Genomic DNA, 22,735 nt, shown 5'->3' on the forward strand with positions numbered 1-22,735 from the left:
TCTCAGAGGACTCAATTCCAGGGGACCGCAAAGCCAATGAAAAGAGAAGCTGCCCAGTGGGTGCAAGCAGCACGTACCGCCTTCCCAGTGATCCCTTCTTTGTTTATGAGAAATGGCTTCCAGGACATATTGAACTCCACAAGGGCTGACTAGTTGTCCATAATGCTGAGCTGGCATCCTCCAGAGAGTAACACATCAAAGCCAGAGGAGGCCCTGTGGTGCCCCGGGCAGCTAGATTGTGAGGAGGAGTTATGGAAGGGCAGGAACCTTCAGTGTATAGATGTGACAGCTTGGAGAAATTTTGATCGGCCTGTCCCACAGACGGGGATTGAAGGCTAGGCCTCTGAGTGTTGTGCCAGTCACGTTGTGGAACAAAACAAGCAGCAAAGACACACAGTTCAGCAAGTTCATATTTGTGAGGGGGTCAATGTGGAAATAAATGCATGTCCTTAATTTGATATTGTTCTCTGGAGAGATGAAGTCACTTAGCTCTGGAAGATAATGTGTCCAACAAGGTTTTTGTAGCCCATTATGTTTGGAGTCATGATTTTTCAAATTTTCACATAGAATATTATGTTGTGTACTTGTTGCTCTCTTCTTAGTGAACTTGTCTGAGACTCATTTAGTATTGGACCATAGCCTTATATTTATTGTATTCAGTAAGTGTTCATTCTGTTGTTTTATTATGGAGCCCACAGTCACAGGGATAAAAAGAAGAATCTAAGGAGAGAGTAAAGTGAGCCTTAGGGAAGTGGTTGAGAGTTCAGACACAATTTGGTTATTCCAAGGGAAATAGAGAAAAGAGCCTGCTAGGATCATGAGAGTGAGAGGCAAGAGATGGGGATCTGTTTGATTCCTTCAGTTCTGCCTTTGGGAAATTCTAGGGCTTCGTCAATTTGTTAGGGGAAACTTGAAAGCACTGTAGAAATGTTACTTCTTATTGGACCACAAGTTGGTCAACAGAAATCTTCCAGAAAAGAAGGGATTGTTAGGGACTTTTAGGATGGGTCTGCTCGCAGCATCCACTGAAGTCTCAGGTCTTTGAGCCCTAATCATAAGAACAAGAGTAGTCAGGAAGAGCTAGGCTACAATTGAAGAAAGCAGTAATTCCTTCTTTCTTGAGTAAAAATAGTAACATACCTATGCTTACAGGCAGAAATCTGACTTGTTTGCTTTCACATATGAAAGGTTTGCAATACTGCTTATCTGTTATCTTATCTGTAGGGTCTATAGTGACAGTAAAGATGTCATAATATTATACAATGTCTCTCAAAAGTCTTAGTGCAGTTGTAACCTTGTAAAGCTTTTGAAAACCCCTGTATACCATAATCAGAACTGTTACTTCCCACGGTACCCTTAGAAAGTAGTTAGCTACTTCTTAGATATTAATTTTTATTTTTAAAGAATATAGTTAAAACTGATGTTAGAATTTTTAACTTCTTGTCGAGATGTTCAAATTGGACTTTCAGTATTGCTTTTCTGGAGTCATTAATGTCTAGGTAAAAGTCTTAAGTATTTGCTGAAAAAGCTGTGGAATCTGGGTGAAGAAGTTTCTTCTTACTCTGTTGACATATCACATTATCTTCTGCCAACTGGTTGCTCACATCTTTTTTTAGTTTAATTCCTCAAAGACTTCTGGAGTCCCTATCTTTAGAATTTTTGATGGTCTGTACTTGTGAGTTCACTGATGTGAGGATCACACGTCTGCCAGTGCAGATTACTTGCCATGGGTAAGGAGAGGTTAAGTGTGTTTTCGCATCAAGGAAGGATCTGAGTCCAGGTTTTCCCAACTATGCACTGCAGATTTCTGCTTTTGCTCTAGAAGTACAGAGGCATTATTAAAATAATAGCTCTGGAGATGAGGTGGGCTTGCTTCACATTTAAACCTCTGCTGTTTGGCTTTGGTTTTGTTTAAACTTATTTGTTGTCAAGATGGCTCAACCTGTACTAACACTGACTAGGCTTAACGTATCTGGTGGAAACCAGATAGAGACATGTCGTCTTTTAATTCTTTATTTTTTTTTAATTTAATCTTTAAAAAATTTAATTAATTTGTTTTCAGTTTTCAACAGTCACTTCTCCCTCTCCCTTTTCCCTCCCTCCCCGAGATGGCATGCAATCTTCTATGCGTTCTATTCAATCTTCTATACATTCTTATTAAACACATTTTCACATAGTCATGTTGCATAGAAGAATTAAAATGAATGAGAATAATTCTCTCTTTCTAAATAATGGAGAATGATTGACTGTAAGAGTGTCAGAAAGAGATTGGGTGGTCCATGGTGCATGTTGCGTTATCTTGGAGTTACAAGGGTGGTAAGTGCTTTACTACAAAATTGAAGCTAGTCATCATCTTTCTTAGATAACAAGATGGTGATGAGAAGATATAGATGCCTAGTGTGTGTTAAGCTAAGGCCAAAATTTTTATTATTTTGTTGCTCAGATTTATAATTATTTGAAATTGAGTTTTCACCTAGTAATGCCATTGTGAATCCTTCAGCTCCCTACCACAGCAGGATAGGGATGTTGAAATGCACTTGAAAGGTTTACTTTGGAAATCTATTTTTTTTCCCATAGATAATTGAAAAGAAGATCAATCCTTATCTTGTCCAAGTAGAGTAATTGGAACTGAGTCAGATATTATTGTTAAGCACTTCATGTCAAGAATTAAAAAATAATAAGATAAGGAATACCATATGATTATGTGGCACTTCATAGTTTTCTGAATGCTTTCCTAGGCATTTTCCTTCCCAAGCACTTGCAGACTAATTGGGGAGAAAACATTAAAGGACTCTTCTGTTGTTGTTCAGTCGTGTCTGACTCTCCATGGCCCCATTTGGGGTTTTCTAGGCAGAGATACCGGAGGGGTTGGCCATTTCCTTCTCTAGCTGAGGAAATTGAGGCAAATATGGTTAAAGGAATTGCCCAGGACAGCACAACTAGTGAGTGTGTGAATTCAGATTTGATTCAGGAAGATGAGTCTTTCAGACTACAGAATCCTAAAAAATTCTGCCTTCTTACAAAAGCAAGTCTCTTTGTGCACAGCTTCTCTTTGGGGCTAGTGAATAGTCATTGGGTGATGGGGTCAGGGCCAGGAAGGGAGGGATGCCTCAAGTACCTGGGATGCCAGCATGATTGATGATTTTTTTCCTTTTTTGGCAATCATTTCAGTGAAGTTCCTTCTTTGTATTTCTCCTTCTGATGTTTTCATAGAAATTAGAAGGAGCTGTTGTATCACAATGGATTCTGGCCCTTAAATTTGAAACTACTCCATTATTTATAAAATCTCAGGGTTTGAGAGTCAGAAGGGACATCAGTGGCCCTCTAGTCCATCCCCACATGAAAGGAATCCCTACTATAAAATATTGACAGGTGGTCATCTCAGAAGGAGAACCCAACACATTTCTAGGTGGCCTTCCTCTGGACATCCTTCAGCTTAGTAATATACCCAGTGGTGCCTAGAACTGAATACAGGCGGAGGACAATGGGACTGTCACCTCCTTCTTCCTGGAAGCTGTGCTGCTCTTGTTGTACCATGAGATCCCCTTGGCATTTTTGGCTGCTGCATCATGTTCTTGACTCATTTTGAGCTTTGGGTCCACTCAAAACTCTAGGTTTTTTTCCAAAACAACTGCTCTCTAACCATGGCTTTCTATATCTTGTATTTGTGAAGTTGATTTCTTATATCTAAGTGTAAACTTTATGGTTATCTATATTGAATTTCATCCTAGTAGACTCAGCCCAGTAGCCTAGTCCTTCAGGATCTTTTTTGCCCTTTGTGTTAGTCTTCCCTCCCAGCTTTTTGTCATCTGCGGGTTTGATGAGCATGCCATCTATGCTTTTATCCTAGTCATTAATTTTAGATAACCTGGGGCTGAGCACTGATCTCTGAAGGAGAAAATGCTACCTGGGGGAAAACTCATAGGATTGTAGAGGGAAGAAATGTTCATGTTATGGAGGGGATTGTTGTAGGCTTCTAAGAGTTCTTTTCAAACCATCAGATGGTATGATTCTCCTGTTTCAGAGGATGGTGGTGCAATGTCCATGCATGCCCCCTGGCTCTTAGCAAAGAGGTGCCAGACTAAAGGAGGCATACATTTTCAGACAAGAGCCATTGTGTTGATTTGTTTTGTATGACTGTGCTTTCTTGTTACACGGTAGGGCTTTATTGGGGGTGAGAGAGAGGGACTGGGAAGTGACTGATTCTATTTTAAAAGAGCTTCAATAAAACATTTTTATAAGGATAATTGTGTAATTCTGTTTGCCCAGGAGCAATGTTCACCAAGCAAGGCTTACTACTGCAAATATAGGGAGAAACCATAGCACCTTGGTAGAAAGATTTCTTGGTAAGGACTTCGTTGTCTTTTGATAAGTTCTCGTTGGTTGTTTAGGAAAGTTTTATTTCAAGAAAACTGATCTTACCAGTACCTGATCTATTTGATTGTCCTTGACTGGATTTGCCTTTTATTGCTTAGGAATGGAAATGGATGGGTGTTAGCAGAGGGATTTAGACATCACATCCATTTTGCCAGGGTTGTATTGGAAAAGGTCAGTGCTTGATTACTTTGTTTACTTTTCAGTGAGATCAAATTTTGAGGAAGGTGGGACAACAGTAGCCGGGAGAAAGCATGAATTTATCCGTTCCGAGAGTGAAAACTGGCGTATCTTTCGAGAGGAACAAAACGGGGAAGATGAAGATGGAGGCTGGCGCCTGGCAGGATCTCGAAGAGATGGAGAGAGATGGCGTCCTCACAGCCCAGGTGAGAAGTACATAGTCACTGAACGGAGGGGCTGGCTGGACATTGTGTGGAGAGAGATGAAAATGAAGAGTGGTTGGTTTGTGCTTGACTTTTGTCACTACAAAATATTTTCCAAGGAGAAGTGAGGTGTCGTTTGTTGCCTTCTGGGCTTTAGATTCCTTACCTGGAAGATGAAGGGATCTGATGAAATCATCACCAAAGTTTCCTTCCTGTGCCACATTTCTGTGCTTCTGCTCCTATCTACTCTCACTTTTCATCATATGTTTGCCTTTGTAGAAAAGAGTACAAAATGTGTCTCCTCTGCTCACTCTGGTTCTCAAGAAAGGATATGTTATTTTACTACTATTTTCCCTGAAAAAGTGGTGGTTTATTTTGTGGCTAAGCTTCAAGCCCAGGTCAAATGGATGATCACATGTTCTTTTTCTGTATCTTCACCTTGGAAGCAGGGAGAGAGAATAAGAAGCCCTTTTTGGTTCTTTTGCCTCCTCTGTTTTACTCCGAGAATGCTTCCGTCTGTTCTTTCTCCTGACATTAGATATGCTGGTAATTGAAGACAGTGGCGCTTGTGTGAAAGTTCAGCCCCTACCAAAGTGCTGATTCAGCACCGCATGATCATCACATGTGAATGCAGTTGATGTAGGTCGTGAGGGCATTGAGGGCTCCAGCTTGGGAGATACATACAACTAACTCATAAACTGCATAGGTATCACTTGATTTTTTCTTTCAGCATTATATCTTGTAATGGGAAAAATGGAAAAGATGAATCCAGGTTAATCATACCTGCCACTGCCAATTGAATTCTGTTTTGTTTCTTCAGAATTTAATTTTATTGGTCTTTATTTTTATATTACTTCCTTTTCTCAGTTTATTCCTCCTCCTTGAGAGTCATCCCTTATAACAAAGAAGTTTAAAAAATAGAGGGAGAAAAAGAGCTGAGCCAAACAGGCATATTGAAAAAGTCAGTGGACAAGTATCATTTGGATGGCTCCATTAAGCCAGGCACTGTACTTGGCTCTGGAAATAGTAGTACAAAAAATGAAATCATCCTCCTTTACCAGGAGCTCATGTTCTTATGGGAGAGGGCCCTGGAAGCTGGGAAATCAGGAAGCCTTCATGCTGGGGATGGAACAGGGAGACTCTATGAGGATTAAGATTCCAGGTGTGTAAGCAGGGATGGAGACAGAGCTGTGAATGAAGTTGAGAGAGGGCCACTTGGCCAGATTATTAGAGAGCCTGCCTCACTTTTCCTGATGTCAAGGTCCAAAGGGAGTAAAGTCCGTTGGGACTGTAAAGTTAGACTGGGGCCAGGTTATTTGGGGCTTCAGAACTGAACAAAGGAGTTTATGTTTGACCTCAATCAAGGCCACTAGGAAACCACTGGAGTTGATTGAATAGCAGCTCTTGGTTGGCTCTGCACTTCAGGAAAATGGCTTTGGTAGCAGTGTGTGGGGAGAGATTGGAGGCAGGGAGACCAGTCAGGAGGCTGTTGGCAATATGGTAACCTGAGAGAGAGGTGATAAGGGCCTGAACTAAGGTGGGAACCTTGGGGAGTGAATAGGAAGGGCCAGATGTGAGGAGGTAGGGATGGGGAGAACTGGCCCCTGACTGGATCCCAGGGCTATAGGCGGAGGGAGAGGAGAGAGGCTGAGGAGGCACCTGTGACAGAAAAGGGACCATTTCGGGGAAAGAACAGGCTCTTCATCCTAGTCCTTCTCAGCAAAGAACAGCCAAGTTCCATGATCACCGTTGCACAGGATTCACCTTTCATTTGTGCGGCTCTCCCCGTTTACACCAGTGTGGTCATCATCCTCTGATTCCTTTCCTTTGCAAAATTTCACTTGATTTGCCATAGAGACTGTACTCATCCCATTCAACACACCATTCATTGGTTCTTACAGCAGTCATACTCCATTATATTAATGAACTGTTGTTTGTTTAACTATTGACCAGGGGCACCTGCCTTACTTAGGTCTTTCCTACTGTAAGTATTTCTGTAAATATTTTGGTGTATTTGGTTTGTGTGACCTTTTTCTTTTTTTAAATCAGTGATCTTCTTTGAACATAGAATTAGCACAGGAATCTCTGTCAAAGGCCTGACATTTGAATTACTTTTTTGTATAATTGCAAATCACTTTCCACAATGGTTGCACCAGTTCACAAACTCCACCACTTCATAGTTTACAGTTCATTAATGGGCCCATTTTCTTGCAACTCCTCCAACCTTGACTCTTCACTTTAAATCATCTCTCTCAATTTTCTCCATGTGAGTCAAAACCTCAGAGTTGTTTTGATTTACATTTTTCTTATTATTAATGATTTGAAGTATTCTTTCACATAGTTTTTAACAGTTTATAGCTCTTCTTTTGGGATTTGTTAGTTCATAATCATTGACCACTTGTTTATTAGGGAATGGTTTTTATTCTTACATATTTGTTCACATTTTGGATATCAGACTCTTATCAAAAATGCAAAAATTTTTCAGTTTCTTGTACTTGAAATCATCTGTTTTTGTAATTGTCTCTATCCCTGCTTTGGTTAAGAAATCAGTCTCTAGTCTTACCTCTGAAAGATATGCATTCTCATTCTCTTCTAATTTTTTTTTAATGGTATGACCTTTAGTGTTCAGATAATGTAGGATACTTATCTTAAAGATTATTAACCTATCATTTGAACTTTGTTTTAGTATACAAAGCCATTTATTTAGCTTTATAGGTCCTTTTAGAACTAGCTATCTAAAGCTAATGCCAGTTTAGCTGACATTTTAACTGTTTTGTTGACATCGTTAGAAGCATAACTGTTAAAAATGAACAAATTTTTGATCATTTTATAAACTTAGATGTTTTTGACACTGTCATTGGGGCTATCTCTTAAATCTGTGGGCACCAGAGATCTTTCATTCTCCTCTATGCATATTCTTACCAGTATTGCTCTTCCTCAGGCACCCAAACGGGATTTTTCTGGTTTGAGGTTTCTCGGCATTGGTGCTACATTTGCCAGCTTAGTGAAGGGAGAGGGTTTGTAGAATGTGTTCCCAGTGAGGGAATATTCGGTGAAAGAATGGAGGAGATCTGAGCTAAGAGAGAAGATAGATTCCAGCTGGTCAAAAACAAACAAGGTGAATGTTTTGGAAGACAAGCAGCATTTCTCAGCCTGTGTAGTGTTGATTCTGTTGTAGGGAGTGAAAGACTGTCTCTCAAATCCGTTTCTGTTTTAAATAGATCTTTCTTCTCTTAACTCATCTTATAAATCTTAGTTTAAGTGCAATTTGTCAGTATATTCAGCACTAATATGTGAATCTTTCCAGTCTCTTGGTTTTTTTGTTTAGTTTAGTTTTGTTTGTCCATGTTGTTTTCATGCAGTGAGAATTTAAGAAAGAGGGAATCACTGGGTTTGGAAAAGGAATGGAAACTGATTTCTTTCAAAGGAAGCAGTTTTTTTCTCATCCCACTACCTAGAAAGTTTTTGAGTAATATTCATTGTAAACTGTCAACTTTATGCATGTTAGAATTTAATTTTAAATGAACATTTGCATGAAGTTTTTGTTGTGGTTGTCTTAGTTGTTTATACCACAAAATGGAGAAAACTGCACCAGGAATTTCAATTTGGCCTAGGGAGGGGCTTGTAGACCCCGTGATGCTTATTTAGACCCAAGCTTCCGACCAGGAGTTTGCCAGCCAAAAATATATCTGTCCCTGGCACCAGACATAAAAATTTCATTCAATATCATAAAAAGTGCATTATCATCATTACTGAGGAGCTCTTTCTAATACAATATGATAACCTGACAGCTAATGTACTCTAGAACCTTGTAGCCAATTTTCTGTTGAAACAATATTTACTATAACATAGTTCCATTGAAGCATTCATGTGTAGAGATGAGATAATAGGACACCGTATCACCAATTGTGTATGATAAGCTAAACACACCTGTATCCAGAAAGGATGAAGGCCACACACAGAAACATGTTATCAAAATTATCTAATTTATCTTTTGAAATTTTCTCTGTTCCTCATTTAATTAGGAATATATCCTACTCGTAGTTGTAAAAGGTAGGATCTGCTTGTCTTCTAAAATTTTTCAAATATCCCTTTTAAATGTATTGTGGAATATGAGTGAATGAATAAAGCTTTTATGGAGCACTTACCATATGCTCAGCTCTTTGCTAAGTGCTGGGGATACATATGGAAAAGTCAGATGATCCTTGCTTTTAAGGAGCTCATGTTCTAATGGGGGAGGAACACATAATGAAGGTTTCAGATGCAATTCTTTTAGGAAAGTCCTCTGGGATGTGGTGGTAAAACACATGTTAATACTGCTTCTGTAAGGTCTTTTCCATTGGCAAAATCCTATCAGTTTCTGATGTTGAGCAACTTGACTCAACCAAGAACTTTATTAACAAGAACTTTCCATTCTGAGTCTTCAGCCACTGCAAAAGCCATCCTCAGGCTGTGTTCCCCCAGGGCCTGCTTCTCAGGAGGTTGGCTGAGCTCAGGCTTCTGAAGCCTGATTCTTCCTCTCTCCAGGGAGATGGAGATGGAGGTGGTGATGGTCTGACCATTCTGGCCCATGCTGTTGCTTGTCCTTGCCCAGAGTTCCCACTGGTCATCTAGGTTGGTCCACCTTGCCTATGTGTGGCAGATGTCATTTGCTGTAGGGGTAGCTGGCTGTGAGAGCTAGTCTTGGAGCAGTGTGCTGCCCTCCCAGGGCTCCCGTACACTCATTTGCCTGTTGTTGGTAGCTGGCTAGCAAGCTCCTGCTGCTGGTGATAAGGAAGGTAGTCTCCTCTCCTCGGTAATAACTGACCAGGAAGCAGATTGGGGCACTGCCATTCTTGAGGCTCTTGGACTCAGAATATCCTGGGTTGTCCCCATTGGGGTCTGAGGAGGTTTGGTGATCATAGTGATGGTGGATGACAATGGCTGTTACAACATCTAGATCCTCTCTCTCTTGGTTGCTGCTGTTCTCTCTGGCTATCCCCATGTACCCAGGCTCTCCCTCCTCATCTTTCCCTCCTGTCTTCCTTTAAGTCCCAACTTTCTCAACCCCTCTCCATTATAGGACCTCCCCTCTGTTAATTGTTTTCTGTTTATCCTGTATGGGTGTCATTGTCTCTCCAGTTAAACAGTGGGTTCCTTGATGGCATGGCTTGTCTTTTGCATTTCTTTGTGTCCCCAACACTTACATAGCACTGTATATGACACATAGTAGGTGCCTAATAAATGAGCATAGACTGACTGAACCATCCTTTTTTTCTCCCTGTCTTAGATGGTCCTCGATCTGCAGGGTGGCGAGAACACATGGAACGGCGACGGAGGTTTGAGTTTGACTTTCGAGAACGAGACGACGAACGGGGTTACCGAAGAGTGCGGTCTGGCAGTGGTAGCATAGATGATGATAGGGACAGCCTACCCGAATGGTGCCTGGAGGATGCAGAAGAGGAAATGGGAACTTTTGATTCCTCTGGGGCCTTCCTCTCCCTAAAGGTGAACACTTGTTTCCTTTTTAGCAGCAGAGAAGAGTAGTCATGAAAGGAGTTATTGAGGGTTGTCTGTTTCCTTGTTACAGAAAGTACAGAAAGAGCCCATTCCTGAAGAACAGGAGATGGACTTTCGACCTGTAGAGGAGGGGGAGGAACGCTCTGATTCAGAGGGGAGTCACAATGAAGAAGCCAAAGAACCCGACAAGGTTGCCAACAGAGATGGGGATCGGCTAGATCGAGGAGCTGCAGGTAAGGAAGACTCCTTGGAACTTTTGTCAAACTTTAATGATTAATTTATTATTAATTCAATATCCTTCCCTGTTCCAGAAACTTCAGAAGAAACAGTCGGGCCATCATCCCCATGTGTGCAGCCGGCCAGTCCTTCAGAGCGGCAGCCTCAGGAACCTGGGCAGCCAAGCCCATTTGAGAGGAAAGAGGAGAGCAAAATGGAGCAGCCCGAAGAGGAGAGCCGGCCTGAGAACTCCCTCCCCACCCAGGGGTCTGGCAGAGGGGAAGGTACTGGGCCTTGAAAAAGTCAGCAAACCAACTGAGGTTGAGATGATAAGATCCAATCATTTCCCTCCTGTTGTCCGTTGTTTACCAGGAAACCGAAACTTGGGGGAAAGAACCTAACCACAGTTCCTGGTCTTGTTTGAATTGATTCCTCTGGTTAGGCACCAGGATAATTAGCTTTCTTTAGTATTTTATAGTTTACTTCTGTTCTCTTATTTGGTCACTACAAAAGCCATGTGAAGTAGATGCTGTTCTTATTCTCGCTTTATAGATTAAGAAAATCAGAGAGAATCTCAGGGTCACACAGATGGGGTCCAAGCCCTAGATCCCCTCTGCCCCTCCCCATTTTGTAATACCCTTTTAAAGAAAATTGAAGCCTGGGGGACAATATGACAGCCCCTCTGCCCCCAGGCTCCACTTTCTTCAGCTTCTGAGAGTTTATTTTAGACAAAACTTAGATGAATTCAGTCATCATTGCCCCAAACCCCCTGTTAGGAAAATTCCTAACACTTAACTTAAGAGGCTTTATATTTATTTTAGTTACCCCAAGCATTTTTGAGGCAAAAATTCAGTTTATTGAAAATGTTTGGGTTGTGAAGCAACTGATCATTGTATATTGTCTGTGGATAGAGAGGCAGGACAAGGGGATGCTGGGGAAAGAATTGACCTTTTGGGGGGACTTGTTCTGCCCAAGATGCTTATAATGCCCCAACCCTCCTGGACATCTCCCTTCTCTTCCGCAGGATTATGAGGCCTGTGACTTCAAATCCCCATGCCTTTTTTCTTCTTTAAGTGTTTGTAACCTAAAAGATTTGTAATAGTAACTTCCTTTTGTGTTTTATAAAGTTCTGTTTATTCTGTTTCTACCAGTCACCTCTTACTCAAAGAGTGTGCATATATTCCTCTAATCAGAATTTTATTGTATTGAATTATTGACTGTTGCTTGAAATTTAATTTTTAATGATGTAGTGTGATAAAATTCTGTCATAGCAGTGATATTTGGGTTGCCCCAGTAGTGTTTTGTGAGATCCGACTTCACTGATTATTCCCCTCGAAATGGAGCCATAGTCACAGGATCTCAGTGCGAGAAAAATGTGAGTTCAGATGTGGTCTGTGCCAGGCTTCCTTGAGCCAGTCACTTAGCCTCTCCCATGCTAAAGAAAGAGCATGAGGACTGCAAGGCGCCATGTTCCTTTTCCTCCCTTAAGACTTCTCATTGCCAATGAAATCACAGCCTCAGTTCTATCCCCCTCACCCGCAGGGGGATACTTCCTATGGCTTAGAAATCCTTTCTTTCTTTTTTCCCCGCAGTTTATTTATTTTTTCGACATTCCTTTCCACAAGATTTTGAGTTTCAGATTTTTTCCCCATCTTTCCCCTCCCCCCACCCCTAATCACACCCCTCCCTTCCCTTATCCCCACCTTCTCTCCTTTCTTGTAGGGCAAGATAGATTTCTATACCCCATTACCTGTATTTCTTATTTCCCAGTTATATGCAAAAACAATTCTCAATATTTGTTTCTAATACTTTGAATTCCAACTTCTCTCCCTCCCTCCCCACCCATCCCCACTGAGAAGGCAAGCAATTCAGCAGAGGCTATATATGTGTGGTTTTGCAAAAGACTTCCATAATAGTCATGTTGTGAAAGACTAACTATATTTCTCTCCATCCTACCCTGCCCCCCATTTATTCTGTTCTCTCTTTTGACTTTATCCCCCCCCGAAGTGTTTACTTCTAATTACCCCCTCCTCCCTTCTGTCATCCCCCATACCCCACTTATCCCCTTCTCCCCTACTTTACAGTAATGTAAGATAGATTTTCATACCAAGTTGAGTGTGCATGTTATTCCCTCCTTAAGCCAAATGTGATAAGTGTAAGCTTCACTTTTCCCCTCTCACCTTCCCCTTTCCCCTCCATTGAAAAAGCTTTTTCTTGCCTTTTTTATGAGAGATAATTTGCCCCATTCCATTTCTCCCTTTCTCCTCCCAATATATTCCTCCCTCACCCCATGATTTTATTTTTTTAGGTATCATCCCTTCCTCTTCAACTCACTCTGTGCCCTCTGTCTATACATATGTATGTATATTCCCTCCAACTACCCAAATACTGAGAAAAGTCTCAAGAGCTACAAATAGTATCTTTCCACGTAGGAATGTAAACAGTTCAACTTTAGTAAGTCCCTTATGATTTCTCTTTCCTGTTTACCTTTTCATCCTTCTCTTGATTGTTGTATTTGAAAGTCAGATTTTCTATTCAGCTCTGGTCTTTTCATCAAGAGTGCTTGAAAGTCCTCTATTTCATTGAAAGACCATTTTTTCCCCTAAAGTATTATACTCAATTTTTCTGGGTAGGTGATTCTTGGTTTTAATCCTAGTTCCTTTGACTTCTGGAATATCCTATTCCAAGCCCTTCGATCCTTTAATGTAGAAGGTGCCAGATCCTATGTTACCCTGATTATATTTCCACAATACTTGAATTGTTTCTTTCTGGCTGCTTGCAATATTTTCTCCTTGACCTGGGAGCTCTGGAATTTGGCTACAGTATTTCTAGGAGTTTTTCTTTTGAGATCTCTTTCAGGAGGTGATTGGTGAATTTCAATATTTCTTTTACCTTTTGGTTCCAGAATATCAGGACAGTTTTCCTTGATACTTTCATGAAAGATGATGTCTAGGCTCTTTTTTTGATCATGGCCTTCAGGTAGTCCCATAATTTTTAAAATGCCTGTCCTGGATCTGTTTTCCAGGTCAGTTCTTTTTCCAATGAGTTATTTCACATTGTCTTCTATTTTTTCATTCTTTTGGTTTTGTTTTGTAATTTCTTAGTTTCTCATAAAGTCATTAGCTTCCATCTGTTCCATTCTAATTTTTAAAGAACAATTTTCTTCTTTGAGCTTTTGAACCTCCTTTTCCATTTGACTAATTCTGCTTTTTAAAGCATTCTTCTACTCATTGGCTTTTTGGGCTTCTTTTGCCATTTGAGTTAGTCTATTTTTCAAGGTGTTATTTTCTTCAGCATTTTTTTGGGTCTCTTTTAGCAAATTGTTAACTCACTTTTCATGATTTTCTTGCATTGCTCTCATTTCTCTTCCACTTCTCTTACTTGATTTTCACAGTCCTTTTTGAGCTCTTCCATGGCCTGAGACCATTGGATTTTTATTTTGGAGTTTTTGGATGCAGAAAGAAACCTTGCCTTTTAGGTCTTCCTCTATGGTTTCCATTGTTCTTCCTTTCTCATCCGAAAGGATGGAAGAAAATATCTGTTCACCAAGAAAGTTACCTTCTGTTGTCTTATTTTTTTTCCCTTTTGGGGGCATTTTCCCAGGCAGTTACTTGAGTTTTGAGTTCTTTGTCAAGAGGAGGGTATACCCTGGGGACCTGTAAGTTCTCAGTTCCTCCAAGGTGGCATAATCAAGGGAGAGGTGTTTACTCCTCTCCTGACGTGCACTCTGGTCTGGGAGCAACTACAAGCACTCTTCTGCCCAGGATCTGTGAGTAGAATTACCTCTCCAGAGCCTCTACCAGCTTCACCAGCCGTCACTTCTTCTCACCCCAGGGCCGCCACTGGGGGCTGAGATTCAGACCAGCCACTCAATTCCTCCAGGGTCTTTAGGCCAGGGCTCCAACAATGGAAGCTGCTGCTGCCTGGTCCCAGGCCTGGGTTCAGGGCTGGTGTTTGTGGGTTGAGGAATCTGAGACCCACAGCTGCTGCCAGTGGCGCCTTGAAGCCCACTCCAGTCCTGTCCTTGCAGTGGTGCAGCCAAGCCTGCGCTGTGCTCTGTGGGCTGTGCTGTGCTCTGTGCCCACTACGATAGACGTTTCCTGTCAGCCTTCCAGGCAGCCTTTGGCAGGGAATCTCTTTCACTCTGTTGTTTTATGGCTTCTGCTACAGATATTTTATGGGCTATGGGGAGAGCTTTTAGAGGTGCGTCCTTCTATTCTGCTATCTTAGAAGTCCTTTCTTTAAATTGTAATTTTTGGTAGCTGATTGATATAACAACTGTTTTCACCCTTTTTTCCATTTAGGTTGTCGATTTTTCTTTTATTCGTTTGCCCTGAGTTAATGCAGAATTTTTTAGTTAGTCTTACTATCTGGCAGCCCAAATGCAGGCATGTGCTCTCCTTAGGCCTCTCTATGTATGCCAGAGGCTTTTCATGTCTTCCATCTCTTTCTCTAGACTTGGTCCCTGCTGTCCAGTCTTTGTCACAGAACGCTTCAGACCCATCCTCTTCTGGTCTTCTTCTCCCCCCTCCCGTTGCCAGTCCAGGCCCTGCCCTCCGGTCCCCGCAGACGCCAGCCCTAGCTGCTCCGGGTATGAGTAGTGTCTCTGCAGATCCAGATGAGGAAGACGGCCTTAAACACCTGCAGCAGGTACGAACTTCTTGGAAACCTTGGCAGTATTGCATAAATCAGCCAAAATAGAATGTCCTTGTATAGTTGCAAAAGGGGTAGGCGCATTTTGTCTTTAGTTGTGACTATGAGCGTTATTCTCTTTCCAGTCCTTTCATGCTTATAAATGTCTGTTATGCAGTGGTCACCGTGTCAGGTTATTTTTTGCTCTTTTTGAGTTTGCCCTTGGCTGTTTTTTTCTTTTGGTATGTGAAGAATGCAAAAAAATGCTTCCTTTCAGCAATTGCTAATGGTACCATTGTCTTGATTTTCAGTTTAGCTGAATCTTAAATCAAACAATTAACCATTAAGGAGTCAGGATAGGAACATCCTGGTGTGTCATTATCTTTGAGGAGACCCTAAATTTCCATGTAATTTTGTATGTGTTGTTGTTTAGCCCTTGAAGGTTTTCTTGGCAGAGATACCGAAGTGGTTTGACCATTTCTTTCTCCAGCTCATTTTACGGATGAGGAAACTGAGGCAAACAGGGCTAAGCAACTTCCCAGGGTCACACAGCTAGTAAGTGTCTGAGGATAGATTTGAGCTCAGGTCTTCCTGACTCCAGGCCTGGTGTTCTGTCCACTGCACCACCTAGATGCCCAATTGTGTTTGTACTTCTGTCATATTCAGAATAGACAATTACTTTTTAAAAAAACAAAAGCAGTTCCTCTAACACTTATCTCTATGCAGAATGACTTATTTTTCCCTCCAAAGTTTTATAAGATGCTTATTATATTTTTTATCAGTTGAGCATCAAACTGTAAATTCTATTGCTGATCCACTTTTCAGATTTGTACTTTTGCGTTGGTCTTTTGTTTAAAGGTAATTTTCCTGTGTCTGTATGGAGACAACTTCTGTCTTCATTCTTTTACTCCTGCAGCATTTGTAAGTCCATCTGCTATGTGTTTCTTTGAATGACCCAGTTCTCTCTTGGGTGGACTTTTGTGTGTGTGCCTGTCGTCTCCCCCAAAAGAATGCCAGCTCTTTCATGGCAGGAACCATTCTGTTTTTGTCTTAGTGACCCCAGGGCCTGGCACATGTGCTTAATTAATACTTGTTGATTAATTAATTGCTTGGTCGTATGACTGCTTTTTTCTCACGAGTGCCTTTTACCTCCTGTTACAGCAAGCAGAAAAGATGGTGGCATACCTGCAGGACAGTGCCCTAGATGATGAAAGACTGACTGCAAAGCTCCAAGAGCACCGAGCCAAAGGAGTCTCCATTCCATTGTTGCATGAAGCCATGCAGAAGTGGTATTACAAAGATCCACAAGGAGAAATTCAGGGTATGTTTGGATCCTTTTGCTCCCTCCTAGAGAAATGTCACCTCCTACATGTTTATCCTAGAAGGCACATGGTATGTGCTCCAGAAATGTAAATGACTGGACTCACTTTGTTAATACCGTAGAGGGCTGTGCTCTGACAGAAACTTCGAGTCCTGTTAGGAGACATCTAGCAAGATCCCTAGCAGTGCTTTGTCAGGATTTTTGAGCTCGAAATGTTTCTCTGAATGGACACTAATTACTTGTCTGAAGTATGAAGGCTGTTAACATAAAATGGAACCTTTGGTTTTTACTCAGCAGCTGATCTTGGTACCAGAGCCAGAGCACGATGCTCAACCTTTCATTGCACATTTGTTCACCAAAGTACATTTGTCCTTTGGGTATTTTATCTCACCTGAAGTGTTTTCCTGTTCCAGTTGTATCACTGAAAGTATATCGAGCTGTACAGTTTAGTTTGTTAGTTAGCTTCTAGTTCCACTGATTGTATTGAAAAATAGTTAAATGATGGAAATTCACCTCTTCTCAGGTTGCATACTTTATTTTTCTAAGTTTATTTGTTTCTAGGAAAGAAAATAAACAAGTTTGAAGAGACTTACAGCATTCTTCTAGTTGTGCCTAGATTATGTGAAAGGACAGTGGTGAATCGATTGACACAGGATCATCACTCTAATGCTTTTACTTTGTGTGTCCTTGGACAGCTCATTTGACCACTGTGCCCATTCAGTTTTCTCATCTGTAAAATGAGTGTCCTGATCCAGATTCTTGTCGAAGACCCCTTCTGACTTAAACCTTGCAGCTAGCTGCCAGTTAGACAATTAGCTAAGGAGTTGACAGCACGGGGCTGAGCAGGGGTCCCTGGGACACTCCACTGCTCTTTCATGCTTAGGTCTAGGAGCATATACCACCTGGGTAAACTACATCAAGGGAGAAGTGTTTGTTCTAGAATGGGATCAGACTCTGGGTGTGACTGAGCCTGGAATCCCTGATCTCCTTTTGTTTTGCTGGGTCGTGCTCTAGGTCCATTCAATAACCAAGAAATGGCAGAGTGGTTTCAGGCGGGCTATTTCACTATGTCCTTGTTAGTGAAGAGAGCATGTGATGAAAGTTTCCAACCCCTCGGCGATATCATGAAAATGTGGGGAAGGGTTCCCTTTTCACCTGGCCCGGCACCACCTCCACATTTGGTAAGTAATCTGAATTTCATCTAAAGTACCTACAAATTGATTATCCATTAATTGGGAAGTGGCAAAAACAAATTGTTGTATACCAGTATTATGTGATATGATTGTGCCATGAGAAACAGCAAATGGAAGAGAATCAGAGAAACATGTAAAGACTTATGAACTGATATAGAACAAGGTAAAACCAGAAAAACAAATAGACAGGGATCTCAGTCATGTAAATGAAAATAGTCGTGATCCTCTTGCACAAGATCTTTGTGTCAGTATAACCTGGATTACAAATGGGACCCTGAAAGAAAGTACAAGATTTATGAGGTAGAGATTCACATTTTAAAATGAGACATTCCATTCTTTCCCCTATGTTAAGATGCTATGATATAATTTTCTTTTTAGCACTGATAGCGGATTTTATGAAGAAAAAACCTAGGAACATCACTGCTTTGTACTTGTAAGCATTTTTGTACACGTTAAACTGTACAATCATTTTTATTCCAAATACCATACTTTTTCATGGCATTTTATTGTCATGTCCAGGTCTTTCTAAGAGACCATTATTCTACTGTTGTTTAGAGAGGCATTGACTTTGTTTAATATTGGAGGAATATTCTGTTTTCTAGAATTATTTTTATGAATGGGGAACCAAGTTGCTTGAAAGAAGCTGTTTTAAGTAGATGCCATGTGACTAACCTGTTAATAAACATTGTCTAGTAACTTTAACGATTTGACTCTGGAACGTGATGGCTTTGAAACTAGTTTTAGTTGAGCCCTTAGAATATAAAGTAGATCAAATGAATGGAGAAACTAGAAGACTCACTGAATTTTTCCGTGATAATTATTCAGCTGTCTTCATCACTACTTCGTAGGTTTCAGAGGGAAGACTAATGGGAGTGCTTTGACACTTCAGGTTTCTCTTCTCACCTGGAAGACTATCTGAGATGGATAGCCTCTTTCAGCCTTTCTGATGCACAGGCCTCAGCATGTCACCCTCTATCTCAGCAATGCCCTATACTACATTTCTCACTCTAAATCCCTCGAAGAAGCCTTATTGAAAGTGATCTCTTCCTCCTTGAATTTTGTTGTCTTAACATTAACTTCACTCTTATCTCCTGTGACCTAGTGGCACCTGAGCTTTTGTGGAAGCCAGGAGGCTCCCTAGCACCCAGTGCCAGTGCTGGCCGTAATCATGATTGATGTTTATTCAGTTCCGTTTGGATGAATTGCTGCCCTCTGGTGGACAGAGCCTCCAATTTAAAGTAAATTTCTCTGATTTAGTCTTTTTTTGACCAGAATATCTGAGTATTTTTAGCAAATCTCCTTTAAAATATATAGGCTTCTTTTTTTAAACCCTAGTTTACTGTCATTAGCTACTTTACTTGCCATAGAAGGAATGTTCACTTGCCGCTTCCACTCTTTTCCAGCCATTTGCTCCATTTCTTCCCGTCACGCTTTTCCTCCCTTGCTCTGCCCTTCTTTACAGACTGGCTTTCACCACCTTCTCTTGTTACCATCCCAGAGTTACCAAAGATCCCTTAATTGCTTAGTTGGTATTCTCAGTTCTCAGCTTCCTTTAACTTTTGGCAGCATTTCATGTTGTTGGGCACTCACTCTTTCTCAGCACTCATTCTGAATGTTGTCTTTCTTGACCCTGCTGTCTCCTCCTTCTGTTTTTCTTACTTTTTTTTTTTTAGTTGACCTTGTAGGTTCATTGTCTTTGTGTACTTTAAGCCTGGATGGGTTCCAGGTTCTAGGCTCCTTTTTGTTCTCTCTAGGCTTTGTTCATTGCTAATCCCACTGTTTCTGGTGGGTTCTATACAGATGATTCCCAAATTTATCTAAGCAACAGTATTATAGCTCTAGAACCTCAAACTGTACGTGCCCCAAATTGAACGCATTCCCACCTCCCTGCCCCTCACACCTGTCTTTCTTCCACTTTTCCTAATCCTCTTGATGCTCCCACTGGCCTCCGTCCACTTGGACTTAAGTCTTCACAGTTATCTTGGTTATCACCTCGCTGTTACCACTCCCACCCAGGCCGTTGCTGGATCTTGTCAAATCTATTTTTATAACATTGTCACTCACTCATACCACACTGGTGCAGGTCCTCATCTTTTTTTAACCTGGATTGTGATCTCCTTGACGGGTTTCCCTACGTTCAGCCTCTCTTCCCTGCCTTATCTATTCTTTAAGGAAAAAAATGTATTATGTTAGCTCCTAGTATCTCTTCCTTCTCATTTAATCCCACTTGTGGTAAAGAAAAACAAGCAAAAAAAAATATGACTGCACCTGGCTGTGTGTGTGTGCACGCGTGTGTTAAGTTTCATCCTTACAGTCCAGAGCTCTCCGTGAGGAAAGAGTTGTTTTTATTGGACTCTTCTTTGGATTCGTTGTGACTATTTCAGTTACTTCTGTGGTGACCTTCACATTTTCATGGCATCTAGTCTTCATGTATTTTCCTTTGGCTCTGCTTAGTTTGCTCTGCATATACTCTTAAAGTCTTCCTCCATTTTTCTGATATCCTTTGTTTTTGTCAGTTCTCACTGTACAGTGATGTTCTGTTCTATTCAGTTGTGCTGTAGCTTTTTCAACTTTTCCCCACGTGGTTGGTATCTAATTTTTTTTTATTTCTTTGCTACCACAAAAAATGTGTGAATATTTTGCCATGTATTGATGATGCATTTCTGTCTTAACTTTCTTGGGGTACATGCCCGGTCATGAGATTCATGTGTCAAAGGGTGAATCACTTGAATAACTTCACATTGTAATCCAGGATTGTTGGGTGACTTCTCAGCTTCCCTAGCATTGCCCCAGTATAGCCGCCTTCTGACAGTCCTTCACACCTTGGCTGTTCTTTGTTCCTTTTCATAGTGTGAACTGAAGCCTCAGAGTCATTTACTCTCTGTATGTGTATGGTAACTATTAATATTGATTTTCATTATTGTTTTATGTCTTTTAGAATTTATGATTATTTTTAAAATTTCATTCTTTGACCTCATCTATTGAGTAAATAGTTCATTGTGTATATTTTTGTCAGTTGAGTAACAGTTGTTTGGTAATGATATTTGATGCAAATATTTTTCCCATTCTTTTTAACTCATGTCTAGCTTAGAGATAAATGCATGTAGCTCTCTATGGAATATAAGTGCATTTTAAGAAAGCCCCAATAGAAATACATTGTAGAAGGCTCTGTCTTAATTTGCTAGATAAAAAGTCTAATTCTTTCTTTATTGATATTATTCATGCAAAACCTTTTGATTTTTTGGTAATAGAAGTAGTCTGGTTTATCTTTTATGGTCTTATCATTCCCTTGGGTTAAACTATAATTGTGAAAAATGCCTGATCTTACCCACTTTTAATTTTTACATTGTGACCTTTTATATTCAGCTTGTGAATCTCTTTTGTGGTTGCGGTGCTATATTATTTCATCTTTTCTTCCCAAAGCTGCTAAAATTAGCTTCTTGTCCATAACCCTCCCCCAAGCAAAAATCTTTTTATTTCATTAAATATTTCCCAATTACATGTAAATAGATTTTTAACATTCGTGTCCCTCTTTGTGCCCTTCCTCATCCTTGAGAACCAAGTAATTTGCCAATAAAAAATCTCTAGTGATTCCTTATTAATATTAGATAAATTAGACCCTCAGGTTCTAGTTCCCTGGAATCCAAGGCCCTTCCCAGTCTGGTTGAAGGACATCTTTAAAGTGTTATTTCAGTTCATTTCTTTCATTGCTCTTCTGTCCAGTCTGCTTCTGTCCATGAGCTCACTTCTTCCTGCATCTCTTTGTCTTCAGACCCATCAGGGCTTGCTGCCAGGTACCTTTCACAGAAGGTTTGACTTAAATAGTTTTTATCCCCAATATTTTTCTCAGCCAATGCACTTCTCAGCTCTTTCAGAGCAAGGACTGTGCTTAAATTTTCCTAGTTGATCATACTCTTATGATGCTGCTTATTATGTTATGTGTTTACCAGTCACATTAAAATCTGCCACTCAATTAATTAGTTTCTTCTTATGAGCAGTGAATATCGTATAACAGCCAATTTTGCCTCCACTTGTGCAGAAAGAGGTGGTCATAGTATACTTTCATACTTTGATAGACCTAGTATGTCATTGATGTAGTCTGACCTGCTAGGAATTACCTTGCAAGGGAGAAACATAGCATGTATGCATGGATACCTTTGATCTCCTATTCTGACTTTATTTCCAAATAGTTCCCATTTTATTTATTCCTTTGTAGTTTTTATATTTATTATTCTTTATACTTATTTCTTTATCCTTTTATATGTAATCTTTTACATTTGGCACTTCGTTTCAGAAATTCTCAAATTGAGCAGATTATTAAAACTGAAATCACAGTTGAATTTTCTGACATACATTAGTATACTTAAGCTGTGGTAAGCATGGTTTGGTTTGTTGTTGTTGGGTTTTTTTTTCATGAAGGGACTTCATTAACTTCCACTATTTCATGCCATTGCTGTAAGGTTGATCCATGGCTTTTATATTCAACCATTTGCCTTCTCTCTAAGAAAATACAATCTGTTTTTTAAAAAAAAAAAAAGGTTTTTTTCAGTTACTTGATAGCAGTTTTTCTACCACAGGGAGAATTGGACCAGGAACGACTGACCAGGCAACAGGAGCTCAATGCCTTATACCAGATGCAGCATCTCCAATACCAGCAATTCCTCATCCAGTAAGATATCACTTATCCACACCACTACCATAGTGAGATCTGTGTTTAGGCTTGGGTCTTGACTGAAAGAGAGACTGTATTACCTTTCTTTTCCTCTCTGTCACTGTGACTTCACAGTGAAGATAATAAAAGGCTTTAGCTCCAAGATCAGGGGCTTCCAATCTCTTCAGCATTGAGCACAAATAAGTTTGTGCATTATGAAGAGGGAAAAGGCGAGAGAGACAAGAATAAAAGGGTTAGAAGTATAGAAGCAGAAGAAGATTGGAGGAGAAAGAAGAAGTGGGGCTACATCTAAAATAAGAAATAGTCGTCTTACTTTGTATGAACTCAGTTTTAATACCCAGAAGGTAGTAGTTAACATTTTCTGCTGGAGATAACCTTGGTGAGCTCACACTGTATTCTTTTGTCTAATTCTGGTTGCCCCATTTTGAGGAAGAAATTCAGTAGT

At 40.5% G+C, this 22,735-nt stretch overlaps 1 protein-coding gene across 7 annotated transcripts in view; it reads left to right on the forward strand.

The window, feature by feature from the left end:
• Positions 1-22,735, forward strand: part of GIGYF2 (GRB10 interacting GYF protein 2) — a 169,022-nt gene that overhangs the window by 104,531 nt on the left and 41,756 nt on the right. For all 7 annotated transcript variants that reach the window (XM_072640524.1, XM_072640519.1, XM_072640522.1 and 4 more), the window contains 8 exons: positions 4,581-4,760; positions 10,027-10,244; positions 10,327-10,489; positions 10,568-10,756; positions 14,929-15,122; positions 16,266-16,425; positions 17,440-17,606; positions 22,196-22,287. In XM_072640524.1, coding sequence (XP_072496625.1) covers positions 4,581-4,760; positions 10,027-10,244; positions 10,327-10,489; positions 10,568-10,756; positions 14,929-15,122; positions 16,266-16,425; positions 17,440-17,606; positions 22,196-22,287 — 1,363 coding nt within the window. The remainder of the gene's footprint in view (positions 1-4,580; positions 4,761-10,026; positions 10,245-10,326; positions 10,490-10,567; positions 10,757-14,928; positions 15,123-16,265; positions 16,426-17,439; positions 17,607-22,195; positions 22,288-22,735) is intronic.

This window comes from Notamacropus eugenii, chromosome 2 (genome assembly GCF_028372415.1).
Source record: "Notamacropus eugenii isolate mMacEug1 chromosome 2, mMacEug1.pri_v2, whole genome shotgun sequence".
In the NCBI taxonomy this organism is placed as follows: Eukaryota; Metazoa; Chordata; class Mammalia; order Diprotodontia; family Macropodidae; genus Notamacropus; species Notamacropus eugenii.